Source organism: Jaculus jaculus, chromosome 6 (assembly GCF_020740685.1).
Source record: "Jaculus jaculus isolate mJacJac1 chromosome 6, mJacJac1.mat.Y.cur, whole genome shotgun sequence".
NCBI classification, from domain to species: domain Eukaryota; kingdom Metazoa; phylum Chordata; class Mammalia; order Rodentia; family Dipodidae; genus Jaculus; species Jaculus jaculus.
In genome coordinates, this window is record NC_059107.1 from 77,726,522 (window position 1) to 77,747,115 (window position 20,594).

Below are 20,594 nucleotides of genomic sequence, written 5' to 3' on the forward strand. Positions count from 1 at the left end.
GCCTCTCTCAGCCCCTCTTGCTTGCACAGAAAGCACGCTTAACTGCCGAGATTTCTCTCTATTCCCAAGTTTTCTGTACTATAGAAAATAATTTGCTTCCTCTGGTGATGCTGAATTCACCTCTGATTATGCAGAAGACTCGAAGAGTCCATAATTAGATGGTAACATATGCTTGCCCTGGCCCTGGCTCTGCTCAAGTTCCATTTTGACAAAGTGTGTCACCTACCAGTTCATTACCTTTTTTTTTTTTCATTTTCTGGTACACTCCAAGCAAAAGGATCAGAAATTGTTAGAGGAGGATATTCAACTTTGAATGGTCCTGGGTGATAATATGGTTATTTGAGAGAAGCTAATGTAGATTTACACATAAGCAATATTAATTTCAAATTAATTTTTCAATAAACATGAACAATGTCCATGTTATAAAAGAATCCAGTTCTTAAAGATATAGGTAAATTTTGATCTGATTTTGGCAACACAAGGGATTTTATAAAGCTGAAGATGTTAAAATAGACAATAATAAAAGACATATAAATACAGCTATGAGATGTAAATGATGATTGTTTTTTAACTAGTAAGGTTGAGTTCCATGTCCTCTGCTTTCTCCAGCATGCATCAGTACACTCACCTAGAGAGAAGGATAACAGAACTCTGCTCGGAGCTTCTTTGTGAACATCTATGACTCACACATATAGAAGTACTGAAGGCAGCTGCTAGTGCACAGCAAGCTGAGGATGAGACTTACCAATGTCACCGCTACTTATTATGAACACATATTGAAATCCTTGAATTAGCAGGAAATTCGAAATTCAAGAAGAATTATCAAATGTAGATGAAACTAAAATATCTGGAAATCCCTACATATTTGTATTTATTAAAAATCACTGAGCCAGATATGGTGGCATATGCCTTTAATCCCAGCACTCAGGAGGCAGAAGTAGGAGGATCACCATGAGTTCAAGGCCACCCTGAGACTACACAGTGAAGTCCAGGTCAGTCTGAGCTAGAGTGAAACTCTGCCTCAAAAAAACAGAAAAAAAAAATCACTGTTAATTAAGTCATAGGGTATAAAAGAAGTCATTCAGAAATTATAGACTATCTCGATTTGAATAGATATACAAACACATCATAAAACTTGTAGAATCCTTAAATAGTGTTTAGAAAAAAATAGTAAATATTTATGTTAGGGAAAGTATACTTTCAGAGAGCTTTACTATAGTTTAAAGATACTTATATTTTATTTTTTTAAATTTATTTGCTTCTCTCTCTCTCTCTCTCTCTCTCTCTCTCTCTCTCTCTCTGTGTGTGTGTGTGTGTGTGTGTGTGTGTGTGTGTGTGTATACATGTCAGGGTCTCCTGCCACTGCAAAAAAAAAAAAAAACCAGACATATGTGCCACTTTTTGTGTCTGGATTTACACAGGTGCTGAAGAATAGAACAGAGACGCAGGTTTTGCCAGCAAGCATCTCTAACCACTGAGAAATCTCCTGAAGATACTTATATTGGGGGAAAAATGTTGAATAAGTATCTAAATATCTGCATTTAAGAAAATTGAAATCTAGGCTGGAGAGTTGGCTTAGCAGTTAAAGAAATGCGAAAACAAATATCAAAGTAACTCTAAATCAAAAAATAAGAAGAGAAGAAATAATAAAGAGTACCAGCCAATAGAACTGAAATTAGGAAAACATGGATAAGTCATTGGAAAACACAACACATCAGTCAAAATGTTAAACATCTAGCCAAGCTGTTCAGGAGAATGGAAAAGGATCATCATTCCTGTCAGCAATGAAAAGAGGACATTGCCGCTGAGGGGAAGATCAGTTGACAAAATACTTCTTTTGCATGAATTAGACGTGAGTTCAATCTCAGGTAAAAATGCCAGGTGTAGTGGCATGCCCCTGTGATACCAGACAGAAGGATTGCTGGGGCTTGCTGACCAGCCATTCTAACCTACTTGTCAAGTTCCAAGTTGTCTTTAAAAAAAGGTGGTGGCACCTGAGGAATGGCACCCTAAGGTTGTTTTCTGGCCTTCACATGTCACGCGGCCATAGGCACATGCAGACAGACATATACACACATGAACACCCATACTCATATGTGCACATGCACAAAAGGGGGGAGGGTACTGAAAACAACACAAACTCCTTTCAACTGGCGAGTGAGTAAATAGGCTGCGGAAGATTAACGTATGCAATGAAATACAACTTAACAATGAAAAGGAGCAACAGTGTAAAGGAATTCACAACAACACACAAGCATCTGCAACAGATTATGCTGAGTAAAGCATCTGACAACTCTGTGTAATCAGGAAGCAGAAAACACAGTCCAACTCCTGTAGAATTAACATAATGCCTTATGCATAAGACCTACCTTCCTCAATTCCTGCCATGTAGTGCACCTTACCAAGCTTTCAATAAAAAAGAGTGAGTGATAATGAAAAAGTACAATATGAAGAGACTACATGAGTACTAGGGAATCATGGGTAGTATCAGCCAGAGACTTAATGCTAAGAAAGATCTAAAGGAAATGCTAGAATTCCAAAACACTAATAGAAATGAACAATGCCTTTGATGAGCTCATAAAAACACTGAGCAGAGGGAAAATGAACTGGGAACTTGGAGATATGTCAGTAGAAATTTCCCAAGCTGAAAAACAGAATAAAGAATGAAAAAACATGGAATGTGGGTTGGAGAAAATGCTTAATGGTTAAAGACACTTGCTTGCAATGCCTGATGGCTAGGTTGATTCCCCAGATCTCAGGTAAAGTCAGATGCACAAAGTGGAGCATGCATGCATCTGGAGTGCATTTGCAGTGGCAGGAGGCCCTGATTCATCCATTCTCTTTCTCTCTCTACCCCCTCTCTTTCTTTCTCTCTCTCTCATAAATAAAAACAATTTTAAGTGGAGTAGAGTAGCCAAGATATATGGATAGGTCAAAAGTGGGTGGTGGTGAAAGCTATGCCACTGAATGCCAATCAGGAGAAAGCTGGCAGGCTAGAGGGATGGCTTAGCAGTTAAGTCGCTTACCTGCAAAGCCTAAGGATCCAAGTTCAATTCAATTACCCATGTAAGTCAGATACACAAGATGGAGCATGCATCTGGAGTTTGTTTGCAGTGGCTAGAGGCCCTGGAGCACCCATTCTCTTTCTCTCTGCCTCTTCTCTCTCTCTCAAATAAATAAAATAAAATAATACCAGAAGACTTTAAAAATAAATAAAGTATTTAAAATATTTTATTAAAAAAAGAGACAGCTGGCAATCTGACATGGTAGCCTGTAGTCACCACACTCAGAGAGCAGAGGCAGGAGACTGCTGTAGCGCCAGGTCAACCTGGACTACAAAGAAACAAACAAGAAGAAACAATGAAAGCTAAAAGAGCTGTACCAATTTTAGACAAAGTAAACTTCACATTATATATATACAACTGTAGAGATAATTTGCAGAATTAAAAAAGAAGAAATTTTCCAATAGGATATAACAATGCCTAACATGTATACACCTAACAATAGACTATCAAAATATTTAAGGCAAAAATCAATAGAATCATAAATTTGATACACCTTCTCATAATTTAAAAAAATATTTTATTTTTATTTGCTTATTTAACACAGAGAAAGAGGGAGGGGGAAAGAGAGAGAGAACAGGCACGACAGAACCTCCAGCCACAGCAAATGAACTCCAGACGCATGTACCACCTTGTGCATCTGATAATGTGGGTCCTGAAGAATCGAACCTGGGTCCTTTGGCTTAGCAGGCAAGCACCTTAACTGCTAAGCCATCCCTCCAGCCTACTTCTCATAAATTTTGCTGTAAAACTTTTATTTATTTATTTACTTATGTTACTGTTTTTAATGTGTATGCTCCATGTATATGTATGCATGTTTCTATGTGTTCGATTACATGTGTATGTACACATGCATACATGTGGTGGGCCAGAAATCTGGTGTCAGGAGGCTTCTTTAGTCACTCTCCACCTTAATTTTGTAAATATACTTTTGTTTGTTTATTTATTTGACAAAGAGAGAATGGGTGCACCAGGGCTCTCAGCCAATGCAAATGAACTCCAGATGCATACACCACCATGTGCAACTGGCTTACATGGGTACTGGGAAATTGAACCCAGGTCCTTAGGCTTCATAGGCAGGTGCCTTAACCACTATGCCATCTCTCCAGCCCTCCACATTTATTTTTGAAATAGTATCTCTTACTGAGCCTACAGGTCACTAATTCAGCTAGACTAGCTAGGCAGGAAGACCCAGGGATTACCTGTCTCCTACCTTCCCAGCTTTGGGTTAGAAATCATATCAAGTATATTCTTAGACTGCAAAGGAATTAAATTGGAAATTAACTCAAGAAAGATAACTGGAAAATCCCAAAATACTCGGAGACATAACAACATACTTCTAAATGAATCATGTCAAAGAAGTTTTAAGGAAAATTATATAGAAACATCCTAAAAAAGTAACAGTAAATATTTCTGCATAGTAGAATGATATCATTACATTTTTCCACATTTTAAATAACTTTCAATTAATTTATTTTTAACCATAAAAAGTTTTAGATTATTATATTAAAGTGATATTTAAAGGATAGTTCAAGGGATGGAGGGATGCTTAGTGGTTCATTTGGGTCACAGACAAGTGAAGTCTAAGGACCAAGATTCAATTCCCTAGTGTTGCAGTCTGGTTTGCATTGCTGGTAGAAATCACCCAACCAAGAGCAGCTTGTGGGAAAAAGAGGTTTATTTTGGCTTACAGGCTCGAGGGGAAGCTCCATGATGGCAGGGGAAAACGATGGCATGAGCAGAGGGTGGACATCACCCCCTGGCCAACCTAAGGTAGACCACAGCAACAGGAGGGTGTGCCAAACACTGGCATGGGGAAACTGGCTTTAAAGCCCATAAGCCCGCCCCCAACAATATACTCCCTCCAGGAGGCATTAATTCCCAAATATCCATCAGCTGGGAACCTAGCATTCAGAACACCTAAGTTTATGGGGGACACCTGAATCAAACCACCACACCTAGTACCCACATAAGCCAGATGCACAAGGTGGAGCATGCATCTGGAGTTCATTCGATATGGCTGGAGGACCTGGCACACCCATTCACTCTATATGCCTCTCTGTCTCAAATAAATAAAATATTTAAAAAAAACAGAAAAATAAATAAAAAAATAAAAGATATCTCAACACTAAAGGAGATTTCTTTTTTTAAGTTTTTATTTATTTACTTGAGAGCGAGACAGAAAGAAAAAGAGGGAAAGAAAGAGAGAGAGAGAATGGATGTGCCAGGGCTTCCAGACACTGCAAATGAACTCCAAATGTGTGCACCCCCTTGTACATCTGGCTAACGTGGGTCCTGGGGAATCGAGCCTCGAACTGGGGTCCTTAGCCTTCACAGACAAGCACTTAACCACTAATCCATCTCTCCAGCCCCTAAAGGAGATTTTTAACATGCCCTGCAAGGGTCAGCAAACATTGAGAAAAAGCAGGCAGAAAGAATGCAAGAGCTATAGGGCGGGAAGGTGTACTTTGGGGCCCTGTTCTCCTGAAACAATCAACTGGTGCAGCCTTGGCCACAGTGATTAATGATAGCCAAGACCTGCACTGTTCTGAGCCCATCAACATTTTATATAGAGCACAGAGAGGGACAAAAGGAACGAGACAACAAAACACAGGAAGGACTGCCTTGAAAGAGGAGTCGTTGGTGCAATGGGGGTTAGGGAGAAGAGACAAAAGTGGATAGATAAGTGATGAGAAAATGTCCTAATCACAGTTTGTTCATATATTACAGTTCCCAGTAAACTTTTGAAAATAAAGTAAAAGAATTTAAAGGATACTCTGAGCAATTAAGTTGGGAGGATAGTGAGTAAAGAATTAGAGCTGAGAGTAGCTGAGGTTCCTATCTTGATTGATTTGTGGTGTAAAATGCCATTAAATAAATGGAAATTACATAAAAAACAGAAGGTTTGAAAATTAAGGACAATGGCTTGGTTTGAATAAATAGAGATTACAGAAAAACCATCACACTTAAGAATTAATGAACTGGCTTGGTTTGAAGCTAACTTGATTTTGAGCTTGGTTATTCAGTATATCACAGCCTCAGGTTTGGTCATGTTTGATCTGTCTCTTTAGCATGCTCTGTGGCTCTAAGAAAGAGCCAGAGGAAATGCTAGAAGTAAAAAATTTTTATAAATTTTTGTTTATTTTTATTTATTTATTTGAGAGCGACAGACAGAAAGAAGGAGACAGAAAGAGAGAGAGAGAATGGGCGTGCCAGGGCTTCCAGCCACTGCAAATGAACTCCAGATGCGTGTGCCCCCTTGTGCATCTGGCTAACGTGGGTCCTGGGGAATCGAGCCTTGAACCTGGGTCCTTAGGCAAGCACTTAACTGCTAAGCCATCTCTCCAGCCCTAGAAGTAAAAATTTAAAACTAAAAGAAATGAATGCTTTTGATGAGTTCATTAATAGACAAGGGAAGAAAGAACTTCTAGCTTGGAGATATGTCAATAGAAATTTCCCAAACTCAAAACCAGAGAGAATACAGTGAAAAAAATAAAGGGATGGAATGGCAAAACTGGTGGACATTTTAAAGTGTATAAAATATGCATAACTGAAACACCAGAGAGAGAACAAAGGAAAAGGAGCAAATTATGTGAGTGGTCATGGACACAAATGCCCCTCAGAGTGAGGTGATGTGATGTGAGAAGGCACAGAGTAAAAGGGAAGATCAAAGATGGAATCTGGTGTCAACACCGACAGAAGCAAGAAGAAACAATGGAAGCAACTGGCGGGATGATGGGGTGGTGGCAGCAGCAGCAGAAGTAGAAATGAAGTAATGGATGCCACAGAATCAAAAAGAGGAGAGGACTTCAAAAACCGGGGGAATAGCAGTCAATGTGTGCAAGAAAGTAGGCCAAGTGGGCCTGAAAAGATGCTACCTTATCACCCATTCCAGGCTGAGCTCACCGCCTGGCCTATTTCATCCAGATATCCTTTCCCCATCCTGATGCCAACTGCAGTAGAATGAGAGCTATGACTGATAGTTAGGAAGTGGAATCAGAAAATTTGTGGCTCTTGAGAGATGTGAAGGATGTGGTACAAAGTCTGTTTCTGAGAAAGGTGAGAATGGTTTTCAGTTCATTTTTGTCTTCTTAGTATTCGTGCAATTTGACCATGTGCAGCAAAATGAAGGAGCAAGCTGAAAGGGGAAAAAATGGAAGTCTAAGAGAAAGGAAAGCTATTGGATGGAGAAAGGCGAAAGTGAGGAAAAGATGTCAGTCTGGCAACACTGCGGTAAGAACGCATTCCCCCGGCGGGGAAGTCAGGGACTCCATGAAGGTAGGTAGAGTAGAGCTGGAGACTTGGCAGTTCAAGCCTAATGCCTTCTACTGCCATAGCTTAGTAGTAGGTAGGTGAGGAGTTAGAGTGAATACAGCAGTGGCAGAGATCTCAACAGTCACTGAAAAATAGATGACTGACTATAAATAAGGCTGAATACCTCCAATGCTATCACATGTCCAAGGTTTTCTAGCTCTATTCTCACTCAAGAAGACAGAACGGGGTCTGCAGGAAATTGCCTGACCTCCCATTGATTTGAGGGAAAGATCAACACAATAGAATCCATTTTATATTATAATTTCTACTGAAGTAGTCCTTTATTGAGCCCTAATGATGTCAGTGCAGGAGGTATACATACAAGGGATATGATTTCTGCAATAAGAAATGCTCATGTGAATAGATAAGAGAAGCCCCAGACAACATCTACATGTGCATTCTGTCCATTTTAAGGTGACTCATGAAATTGACCACCTTTTAAAAGTAGATGTGTATGTTTATATACCTCCCTTTATACGTGCCTGATAGTCCCTTAAGAAGAGCCTAAATCACATTTATAGGTGTGTCAGTTATACAAAAGTTAATGAGATTGCTTTTTTAGAGAAACACCCATGGGCACCAACTAAAATATTAATTTAGTGGGAGGAGCTGTAGGCTGTTGAAACATGTGGGTGTGGAGAAGAACAAGGAACCCCAAGACACATTGGGAAGCCTTGGGCAAAGAGAAAGGGCAGGTTCAGATGGCTGCTGTTGAAGCCTATATCCCTGTAATGCCTCCAGCTCACTGTGTAGAAGACTGGTTTTTAATAAGTTGAGAATTTATACCCCATTTTTCTGTACTTTGAATGAAATAGTTAATGGCCATAAAGTAAAATGTTATCATGTTATAAGGAGGTCTCCCCAGAACCACTGACCAACTCTGCTGCTCCTCCAGGCAGAAGAGGCACCTCCCCTCTGTATATCCTGTCACTCTGGTCCAAAGGGCTCAGGCAAAGGTCTGTTTGAGGCATGCAGCTTCTGTGACCACTGCAGTTTATGCCTCAGGTCATGTGGAGAAGCTCTGGGGCATGAATGAAAAAGCATGGGTTAAAAGATTGTGTGAACTAGTCATTGCATTCTTACCTGCCATATGACCACAGGCAAGTTATAAGGCCGCTGGGACCTTGTCTTATTACCCCAGGACCTGTCTATTACCACACTTTGGTACCTATCTTATTCATATGTCTCAGCTCCCCTCAGGGCATATTGTATAATCCCAGTGCAACATGGAAATGCAGTACCCCTGTTAAAAGAGCAGAAATTAACAGCTTTTCTTTTTCTTTTTAGCTGTATCTCTCCTGTCTCTCTCAGCCTGTGATGGTAGGTTTTATTTGATGTCACAGTTCCTCGGGTGGAGACATATTTGTCAGGTAAGTTGCCAATATCTAAAGTATCTGTGTTTGTGTCTGTGTGCGCGTGCGCATGCACACGTGTGTCCCTTGACCCTTCCTGCACGAGAGCATGAGCCCTGGAGGACCACCCTGGTCCCAAGCCCATAAAGCCAGCACCATCTTTCATGCAAATTTCAGGACTTCATAGTATGAGCATTGGTAGATTTACACCTTTAAATCTACTACAACTATATGAGACAGGGCTTCGCCTCATAGAGAACACAGTGGATTGCTTTTAACTGGTTGGTTTTCAATATGAGCATAGGGTTGCTGGCCCTGTGGCCCCTTGTTAAATAGCAAATTGAAACAGCTTTCCTGGACTACATGAGGAGAGGTGACTTTTATTCAAGTCCAGTGCAAACAAGGAAAAATGCACTCCTGATAATGGGCACGATGTTTCATTGAGCACTTTCAGGGACTAGAGACTGGGTACGCTGATAGGAGAGCATGGGTGAATAATGGAAGGAAGTCTGGGTTTCCTGAGGCAGTTCTGAGGATCCAGTGTCTTCATCTGAGGACATGCCCTTCCAGACATAATAGAGTCCACATGGTCTCTTTGAGCTGTAGAAAGGAAACCAGTTCTGATCAGTGACCCTGCAGAAAACAGCGCTTCTGGACAGAGGTGTGCTTCATCGCTCATGGACTATAGCAACAGGCCCTTCGCTTTGGCCTCACCTGCCAGGAAGCTACAGAAGATAGGCTGGTCCCAGGGTCCTCTCCTGGCCCACTCTGGGTGTGACTCTAGCACTAGGATTCTAATCAAATCCAAAGCTCATCTTTCAATGAGTGGTTCAGTCATCCAGACCTGGTGGCTAGGACTGAATAAGCACACTTTATCCATGAGTTCTACAACTCACTAAACTGCTTCCTTACAAATGAGCAAGATGTAACAGTGATGGGACAGGGAGTAGTGATATTACTTTCCAACTGCCACGAGGCAGTTATAAGCAATGTGCACCATCACTGTGATCATCATTCCTCACACAGGCACATCATGTTTCCTAGAGACTTTTTCAGAACCAGAAGTGCTCAGCCAGTTTCAATCATTCTTTGTGATGATGAAAAATGAGACTATTGGCCAACATTCTATTTATCTTCTACACAGATGATGAAATTACTCAGGAGATCTTCTTTTGGCAAAACATTTCCAAATCCTCCTTACAATATTCAAGGTAACTGTGCAGATGTATGATACATCACTGCTTGCCTCTGATGAGATCCAGAAGGCTTGGAAAATGTGATTGGACAAGCTTAAGCAGCAGCATAAAGGCAAAATGTGTGTGTATGTGTGTTTGGAAGGCAATGGTCCCAGAACAAACAGATCAGTGATGCCTTAAGAAAGAGCTCCTCAACTTTGTTGTGCTTTGAAAAGGGTTTCTCTCCTGTATACAAACAACTAATGTAATAAGTTTGGATTTTCTTGAATTAAAGCTTTCTTGCAATAGTTAGTAACATGCTGTTTTACATGTTCCTGTGGCTGTTTGTTGGCCATGTTATTCCTGACTGCAGTATGTACGGGGAGTACAATGCATGTATGCCACCCTCAAACACTAGGGCTTGGGGGCTGGCATTACAGGTTTAACTATAGGCAGGCAGACCAAGATACAAAAGCGTAAAAGTTTCTGAGAAATGAAATGTGTTCAGATTTCTCAGTGAACAGTTGACTTGGGGTCATCACAAAAACCATCAAACTGGTGCCTTGCTTTGCAGGGAAATAACCAAGGCAAAGAGAGAGAAGCAAAATCTCTGAATGACAGGGCTTCCTCACTCAACAATTATTATTATTATTATTATTATTGTTAATTATTTATGTGAGTTGTATGAGTATGGGTGCCACTCTGAGAATGTGGAGGTCAGAGTAGGACAACCTCAGGTATTGGTCCTCACCTTGTACCTTGCTTGAGGAAAGGTCTCTAGTTCACCACTGCAATAGCCTGGCTAGCTGGCACATGAGTTTCAGGAAATTCTCCTGTCTCCTCCTTCTATTTCACCACAGGTGTGCTGGAATTATAGATGCTTGCTCCTGTGTCCAGCTTTTATGAGGGTTCTGGGGTTCTAAACTCAGATTATCAGCAAGTGCTTTTGCCCACCGAGCCATCTTCCCAGTCCTCAAACACATATTTCACAGTATTGTAATTTTTGTGAGTTGGACAAAGCTAGCTAAGTCCTAAATATCAGAAAATAGGGGAAGAATTCAAGAGAAGACAAGATTGCTAAAGACTTTAAAGATTTAATAACTAGCTGGCCCATATAGCAGAGAGACTCCCGAGTGGAAATCTATCCTCCTTGATGGAGATGTATTCTATAGGTAAATGTCCCCTTCCACTCACAGGGAAAACTCAAAGTATACAGAAAGCCTGATTTCTGTGTGAAAGCTCTGTATCTCCTCTAGGTCCATTGCGGGGTTTCTTCCCGGTCAGGTAGTGCCGAGGGAAGGACCAGGCCTGCTGGTTCCTCCCTAGGGGTTGAAGGAAGATGATGAGCATCAGATGACTCAGAAACCTCTCCTGGCCACCGGAGAAAAACCAACCACCCTGAGTCCGGAGTCTTTTCCATGCAGGAACAACTTGCTTTATTACTCTGAGCAGTTGCCTATATCATGTTGGGGACGAAGGTGGGGATTTTAGGATGGGGGAAGAGGTAAGGGCCAATAGTAAACTGTAACTATTGAAATGGTAATTACAATTGCCATGCAGAGGTAGCAGGCTAGAAGCCATTAGGTGTCTTGCTGAGTCATAGCTGGCCAGAGACAGGTCGCCAAACTTTAGCTAGGCTCAGGAAGTTCCACTAGGCCTCATGCCTGGGCCTTTCAGGGCCCAACTGTCCATGGTGTACATGGAATATATCTCATTTATTCCAGAGAAAGGGAGTTTTCACTTAGTTCACATGGCAGGCAGGGTGTGGGCTAAAAGGAAGCCTTGGGTGTACACACTGGGAGATAAAGTGATGATAGGCCCTTGCCTGGAGAATGGCCCAGTATTAACCTCCTTGGGCAGGGCAGACCCTATTTACCCATGAGATGACTTGTCCCACGCTAATCCTAGGGCACTATGCACTGTCACCTAAGACTCCCTCAGTGTGTCACTAAACCCAGAAATGGATAAATATAATCCATTTTGTGTCCTCTACCTAGCTCATCAACTTTAGGCTATTCCAAATGAGATAGAGGGGCCAAGTAAGCACCATGTATGTGTCAGCATGCCCTAAGCCCTATGGAGGTGACAAAAACACTAACATGGCTTCCTCCCATGAAAAGACAGGAAACATATGAACACAGCTCATAGGGTGGCAGGGAACAGCAGATTAACCTTTGATGATGACATTTGACCTTAAATAATACCAGAATTGAGGAGAAGGTTGGTATCCATTTGCATGTGTGCACACACAGTTTCACTATAATGAAACAAGTCCTCTTGATCCTAGTCAGGGTGACTCCATCATGCAGCAATCTAACATTTCTGTGCTCTACATGCTAGACTACAACAAAGCAAATAATCTTTACTATAGGTGAAAAGTATAACTTTCCTAATGTCTGGCTTTGTCATTGGCTTATGTTGTCTGAGTGCATAGTTACTTCTGATGTCTTCACATTAGGTAGCCTGAGCCCATGTCTGTAATAATTCTGCTTTAGATATGAAGGCATATAAAATAGGGATTTGACTGGTGACTGGTTTTGTAGCCTAATGGCAGCATGACTGATTCCAGAAATTTGATTAGAGGTGGAAATTTCTACAAAATGCATCCATCTGTTGTCTCTACCATTCCATAACTGATCCCTAGAAAACTCATTTTACTCATCAAGATATACTTGGATGACTCATTCTTTAATTTGTCAGTGTCATTATAGTTTGGAGGCAAATGTTAACTTTCTACCACCCAGGTTAGCCAGGAGACTCATCTACCCCACAAATTATAGGCAAAGGCTTCTGACTTGGGAGCTAAGTGGATAATAATAGTGTGTAAAGAACTTCTTCTCTTTTACCCATAGGAAATTTAAAGACCAGAGGAAGAAAAAATGACTCACAGGGGCTGGAGACATTGCTTAGCAGTTAAGCGCTTACCTGTGAAGCCTAGGGACCCCAGTTTGAGGCTCAATTCCCCAAGACCAACATTAGCCAGATGCACAAGAGGGTGCACACATCTGGAGTTCATTTGCAGTGGCTGGAAACCCTGGTGTGCCCATTCTCTCTCTCTCTCTCTCTCTCTCTCTCTCTCTCTCTCTCTCTCTCTCTCTCCCTCCCTCTATCTGTTGCTCTCAAATAAATAAATAAAAATAAACAGCAAAAATTAAAAATGACTCATGGAAAGAAGGAAGAACAGAATCTAGGTCTCCTGGCTCTTAGTTCTAATCAGCTCCCTAGTAGGATTTCAAATCCAAGTGCATTCTCAGTGGCAGAATTTTCTAAGAAGGACTCCTCTCTGGGCAGGGAGAGGCTCATGGTGCTAGGGAAAAATGAAAAAAAAAGGAACACAACAAGGCTTAGGACATTTGAATTTAGGAGAATCTGGATGTCACCACCTGGTACAGATTGTTTCCTTAAAGACTTTTTTTCCCAGCATACTTGACATATGAATGGAAATTTTCCTTCTCTAAAAGGCTCTAAATAATATCCTCTTTCTCTCCCTCTCTCTCCCTCTCCCTCCCACTCTCTCCCCCCCCTCCTATCTGTCATGATCATGCACCACATGAACATTTCACAGATCCACCCTAGCTTATGCCACCTGGAGTCCTAGGGAAAGTATAACATTAAGAATGTGGGCTGGAGAGATGGCTTAGTGATTAAGGTACTTGCCTGCAAAGCTAAAGGACTCAGGTTTGGTTCCCCAAGACCCACGTGAGACAGATGCACAAGGTACATGCATCTGGAGTTCATTTGCAGTGGCTGGAAGCCCTGGCACACCCATTCTCTCTCTGTCTCTATCTGCCTCTTTCTCTTTCTCTATCTAAATAAATAAATAAATGTGTGTTGGAGGCTGCATGAGTGTTCCAAGCTTGTGACTCAAAATCTACACACTAGATCTAAAATTAGATCCTTTGCTGTCCACTCTTACCTTGTGGTACAATGACGGTCTCTAAAGCAGATGCCTCATCATATGTATCTGTCCCTAGCCCCATGATTATTGGCCTTATACAGCTAAAGAATGAGTTTGAATTGTCTTGTGGATGAATTAAAAACATGCGCCAAGTTTTACTCTAACAGCTCTAATCCACATATAGCAGCATATTGGAAGAGACATTGTGAGTGAGCCAAGCTTGAGAACCATGCAGCCCCTTCAGCTCCAGTCCATACTCTCGAGGACAATTGTAGAAATCTGTACATCGGTAATCAATGAACTGGTTTTCCTCTTTAGCAAATCTGAGTTACAACTTCACTCTGTAGAAGAAAGCAGGAAAAACCTTAAGCTTTAATTCACTTCTAAGGTTATTTTAAATATTTACTTGTTTGCCCAAATCACAGTTTCTACTTCCTTTCAGTGGCAAAACTTTCTATATTATTATATGTTATATCACATTATATAATATGATCTCTTTAAGTTTTATATTCCAGAAGCAAATAAAAAGACACTGAGTTTTTTGCTATCTCCAAGAGACATTGAAGGAGTTTCTATCTGAGAGATGGAGAAGAGGTGGTAAAGATAGCAGTATTGGAGTTGGGACTTGAGAAATCAATAGCAATTTTCCAACTAAAGAAAAGCAAGGGGTAATAGTCCAGGACAAGAGACAGCATGTACAAAGACACAGGGGTGTGAAACATCTTGAATGTTCCACGACCATGGAAGTCTGGGGTGGTTGGAATACAGGCGCCTGACATCCAGGACAGAAATTTGGGGAAGCTAGAACCTTCATTAGGAAGGACACTGGATAACATTCTAGTGAGCTTCAACTCCACCTTGAAGGCTGCCAGTGAGAGTTTCTAAGCATGGTAAAGTTCTATTCACATCATATGCTTTAGAAGGGCAAACCTGGGGTGGAGGGAGTGGGAAAACACACTAAAATTTAAGATAGTCATTACAAGGATGACCAATCATACAACCATAGAAAGTCTATCAGGGAAAGCCATGGCCAAGGCCTGAGCTGAGAGACATTTCTGAGATGTAATGATAAGGATTAGTAACTAATTCCATGTATAGTGTGAAGTGCTGAAAACTACCAACTGGGTTCTAACAGGATAAATGGTTGATGAGTGAGGACCTTGGGAATGTTGGTGAGAGTAGCTCATAATTCATATTTTTACCAAGCAAAACATACAATAGGATCAGGAAAAGGTAAGGAGAGGAAACTTTTCCCACAGTCCTATAAGAACTGATATCTGGCAGGCCAGGTATGCACACAGATTACATCTGTGGTGGTGTTTGGTTTTAGGGATTATTCTTTACCTGAATCTGAGCATTGTCAATATATTTGATTAGATCAGAAGTTATCACAAATCCATTGAGTTTGTTAAGATACCTTGGATTTCAGGAGGTCATGAGCCAGATCAACTCCTTGTCAAAGTGCCTTGCTAACCAGGCAGTGATTTTGAAAGGCTTCAAGGACCTAGGTCATGGTTCAGATACAAGAAAGGGAGAGATAAATCCTTGACTCCACCCAAACACACCTACTTTGAGCAAAGCTGGTCAGGTACAAATATGAGAGGGCTGTGTGTCATGTCCATACCTGCCTGCTCCTCTGCTCCACTACACTGCTGAGACTATGAAGTTCACAGTAAGTCAGATTTTTATTTGGAACTTATGACCTTATCACTAGAGACTGCTAATATTGGGGTAAGGAAGTCTGCTGCTTATGGCACTATTACCATAATGGAAAACTTTGAAAAAAAATGTTACTCTTTCCTTCTGATAGAATTACAGCCTTTATAAACAACTACACAGAACAGTGAAATTGTACTGGAATTAGACTGCTGTAGGGCATCTTACACTAAAATTACCTTCCATATCACCTGATTTGGGTTTCTACATGGACCAAGTGGTTTCTAAGCCCCAACTGGTTTCTAAGTGCCTGATCTTTCTCATCCTTGATTTCCCCTTTACTGAATGAAACTCCTGAGCATGTTCAGGCCAGACTGAAAGCTTATTATCCAAACCAGTGGGTAAGAGGCTTTTTGAATTCTTGTTATAAAATGGATCCAAATAAGAAAGGTCTCCCTTGGGCCCTGTCCCAGTATTTCTTTGGGAAAGCGTCTGGTGAAGAAGATAAAGCAGATTCTCTCCTGTAGCTTCAAACAGATGTCAAGAGTATCATGTGGAGCCTCACCCCCAAAGGCTCTACCAGGCTGCTCCTGGTACCATTTCTGATAGCAGGGTACAAAGGGGACAGAATCTGCCGGGTGTGGTGGCACATGTCTTTAATCCCAGCACTTGGGAGGCAGAAGTAGGAGGATTGCTATGAGTTCGAGGCCACCCTGAGACAACATAGTGAATTCCAGGTCAGTCTGAACTAGAGTGAGAACCTACCTCGAAAAACAAACAAAAACAAAACAAACAAACAAACAAAAAAAGGGGGGACAGAATCATGTGGATACCTTTTGGTGTCAGCATTACTCCACACCTGAGTTTGTGATGGCAAACTGCTTCATAAAGGGGTTATAACTGTAAAATATGGTCTATAAATGCCTTCTTTAAAGCAGTGAGGCTGCACAAAAGCAGGGAGAACTCCAAACACCTGCCAAAGGCTTCCCTTCCCTCCTACTTCTGCCGAGAATGGCTGTATGCCATTGACCTCTCTGTTCTTTCCTAATGTGTACAAGATGACATCATACTACATGTTCTCAAATTTTCTTATACATCTAACTTTTGAGAAACTGATGTTAACCCTTTCTCAAAATAATAAAAAATAATGTAAACTTTTAATTAAGAAGAATAGTAAGAGCATTTCTCTTCTGTTAAGAGGAAAGTATCCAAGACCACAGAAGAAAATAGATTAGTTTTAAGATGTGATTTTTCAGGAATTTTAGGGCCATTTTTATACTATGAATATATTCATTTGAAAAGTTATTAATCAACCATTAATAATGTCTATTTGAAATTATAAAACTATATGTATGTTGATATAGTTATAATTAATCAATTCTATATTATCATCATTGGAACTGTCTACAGCTAAAAATATAAGGTGAAAGAAGAAAATACAACTCAACATATAGGTAAAATTAGTAAATATATTTAATAAGCTTGACTATTGTCCTGCCTAGTAACTGCAGTCCATGTTATCTGTTGTTTCAGATGATCGTTATTGGACTCCTTGGACTCTTCATAGTTCCTGGTTTTGCTGATTATGTAAGTCTCACTTGTTAAAGGATATTACCCAAATGAATTTGCAAAGAAATGTATTTTTAAGTCATTCTACATTTCTCATGAACCTCAGAATATCAACATCAGTGATGATAACAACGTGGCAGGAAGCGGGCAACAGTCAGTGAGCGTCAACAATGAACATAACGTGGCCAATGTTGACAATAATAATGGCTGGGACTCCTGGAACGCCCTCTGGGATTACGAAAATGTAGGTAACTAATATGCAGGCTCCTCTCTGCAAAGATGGGCAGAACCTGTCAACCATTAAAAAATGAAAATAAATTCTAACTTTGCCTGAGCATATCAGCTATTAGTGAAAGCAACTGTTTTGTTCATCCAGTTTTGTTCCCTAGAAAAGAAGTGTCACACAATCAGTTAAAGGTGAATCCAATGGACAGTAAGGATAAACTATGTTCAAGGAATTGCAGGGCAATAAGGCAAATATAAACATCCTTTGCCCTTACCTGCAGAGAGCTTCAGAAAGGATTTTATAAACTTAATGTTTCAGCTGTAACTCAAAAGCACCAAAGAAATTGTAAATGATGATATTAATTGGTAAGAGGACAAACACCAATTGACCCTCACTCCTCTACAATGACTAATTTTGTATTTTTGTGCTTCTAAAAGCAAACTATATTGTTTCAGTTTTATTATCTGATCAATTAGAAAATTCTGTTCTACATGCTTCCTGAAAATGTAAGGAGGAGCAAAGGAGACAAAATTGCAACAGCTTTGAAGAGGCATACATAGACTACTTCCTATCATGCTAGACTCAAATCAAGGGGATGAGTCAGGTTCTCCATCTCTGCCCTGCAAGAATTCATCCACAGCATATTGGTCATAGACATGAATACAAGACAACCAGATTCAGTGTGCATGTCCTAGCTCATCATGATCCTAGAGTTCCATTTCCCTTTGCTGGTGGAATTGTCTTGTGATAAAGCTCTGGGGAACATACACGTCATGTGTTCTCTCTCCTTTAACAGAGCTTTGCTGCAACCAGACTCTTTGCCAAGAAGACCTGCATTGTGCATAAGATGAACAAGGATGTCATGCCCTCCATTCAAGCCCTTGATGCACTGGTCAAGGAGAAGAAGGTAAAAAGTAGTCTTTATTTGGGATGAGAGGTCTCATGGCCCCTTTTGTAATAATGCATGGATCACACTCATTCCCTCTTGGGGACAATATGTCAGAATCTCTGTTGTAGTAAATGGCACACAGGGAAGAACATGAAATTGTCTGAGTGGGAAGGGGCAATTGCCACCATAAAAGAGGCTCTGGCTCACTCTACAGAGTGGAGTCAAGCCCTCAGGACTTCAAGGACATTAGCCTGTGATTAATAGTCAAGTTTACCAATATTTGCAAAAAAGGAGGATATCCAGCTAAGTTAGAATTTTCAGACAAATAATAGATTTTTAAGGTATAAGTATGTCCTGTGTAATACCTGGGATATTCTTACACTGAAAATGATTTATTAGCTACATGAAATTCAAATGTAACTGATTGTCCTAAATTTATCTGTAAACCATAGTTGTAGTGGATAGGAGGAGATAGGAATGTTTTTACCAAAAACATTGCCTGTTTATATTCCTATAGCCAATAAATGGATAGCTTCCATTGACAAGGTAGAAAAATAAAAAAGGTACATTCTCAGGAATTATCACATAGCCCAACCCCAAAAGTATCTTAGGTAAACAAATGAGGTCCAAGTTTTAAAATAAACTCAGCTTCAGACTTCTGTTTTTATGAACATCTGAGGTTTCAAACCATCTAATTCCCTTAGAGACTTAGAAAGACTGACACATTCACAGCTAGAATTGGCTCCTGGGTTACAAAAAGTGGTAGCTAAGAAATATCCATAGTCCTCATACCCCTTCAAATAAACACACCCCTGAACTTGGCTCTCATCACTTCTCTTTTTCTTTCCCTTCACCTCCCTTTCTTTCTTTCTTTCCTTCCTTCCTTCCTTCCTTCCTTCCTTCCTTCCTTCCTTCCTTCCTTCCTTCTTTCTTTCTTTCTTTCTTTCTTTCTTCCTTTACTTTCTTCTTCTGCACACTCAGCTTCAAGGTAAAGAGCCCAGAGGACCATCTCCCAAGGACCTGATGTATTCCATCAATCCTAACAAAATGGAGGATTTGAGCAGATTTGGGACAAAGATTGCTGGCATGTGCCAGGGGCTCCCAACCTATTTTGCTGAGGAGGTTCCAGGTGAGTACCTTTCCTAAGGTACATCCCAAGTTAGTGCCAATAGATCTATCAAGCTTGACCATAGAAGGCACCAACCATGCGAGAGTACTCATCAGTGCTAACTCTAGTGCTTACTCCATGTCAGGCCTTACACGTGTTAGTTCATTAGCTCCCCATAGCAGTCTATATTACAAGTTCTAGTGTCAATCTTCCTTAATGCAGGAATAAGCTGAGGTACAGAGAGAGATCACAAAACTTTTGCATGGGTCAATCCAAGCATTTGGGTAAAGTTCTGTGCTCTTTACCTTTTTTGAATTCTGCCTTTCTCTGGCAGATGGCAGGGAGAATGGGAAACTCTAGTCATAGTCAAAGGAAAGCATGGATGGCTAAAGGACAGGAAAATGCCAATGAAATTTATGGACTTTCTATAGCCTCAGCACTTAATTTCTGAATATTAAAGAATAGATTACATAAAACCAAAGTGTTTATATAGAGCTACTTTCCAGATCTCTGAGGTAAATGATTATCTACATAGATACAATCTGCCTATAGATTCTATTTCTAATTTGAATCTACAGAAATAACAGATACACAGAACATGATGATAGATGATATATAGATAGACAGTGATAGACAGACAGACAGTGATAAATCTTGAAATTAGTTCTTCCGTTGAAAGTTGTGTGACTTTCCCATTCTATCCCCCCACAACAAAAAAGAATCTTTGAATTTTCATTATAATCATCTTCTTTTCTTTTTATCAGGGTCAAACTTGCCTTTTTACTCAAAAAAGTGCTATACTGCTAATATACTCTGGATTCTGAATATGTCCTTCTGTGGATCAACAGTGGAACAATTTTAGAAGCTACCACGAATTTAATAACCAGAATGTGCTTTGTAATACAATGTGGATTCTAACCATTTTTATCACATAATTAGGAAAATGTTTTCTTTGAGTTATGCTTAGTTTCTTTAAAGTTCAATAAATGTATTTGGCACCAAACTCAGTTTGAACTAACATTGCTCGTGATTTATACAGGAATGCACATGATGCTCAGAGTTGTGGGGTGGCACCACCATCATTCTGTATTCAAAACTTGTCCCCTGTAAAGGACTCTTCAGATGCTTCATAGACTAAAACTCCCAGCCTGGAAATGGTCCCAACACCATCCCACTGCTTGGAATTTTGCCTTATATAGCTGGATGCAAAGTGGCATTTCAGATCAGCAAGAACAAAAATTTTAATAGCCTAAACCAGAAAGGGAGGTTTACTACCTCCAGGGACACTAGAGTATCTGTAATAAAAGTGGAGGAGCTAGGTATCAGAGACTAGAACTGAACCTTT

The 20,594-nt window shown here is 40.4% G+C and overlaps 1 protein-coding gene across 1 annotated transcript; it reads left to right on the top strand.

Annotated features, from left to right (window-relative positions):
• Positions 1-15,461: 15,461 nt before the first annotated feature.
• On the top strand, positions 15,462-20,111 carry Gkn1 (gastrokine 1). Its single transcript, XM_004662160.2, has 6 exons — positions 15,462-15,473; positions 16,991-17,044; positions 17,133-17,270; positions 18,049-18,159; positions 19,123-19,270; positions 20,014-20,111. Exons 1-6 carry the CDS (start codon positions 15,462-15,464, stop codon positions 20,109-20,111), a joined length of 561 nt encoding a protein of 186 aa, XP_004662217.2.
• Positions 20,112-20,594: the final 483 nt, after the last annotated feature.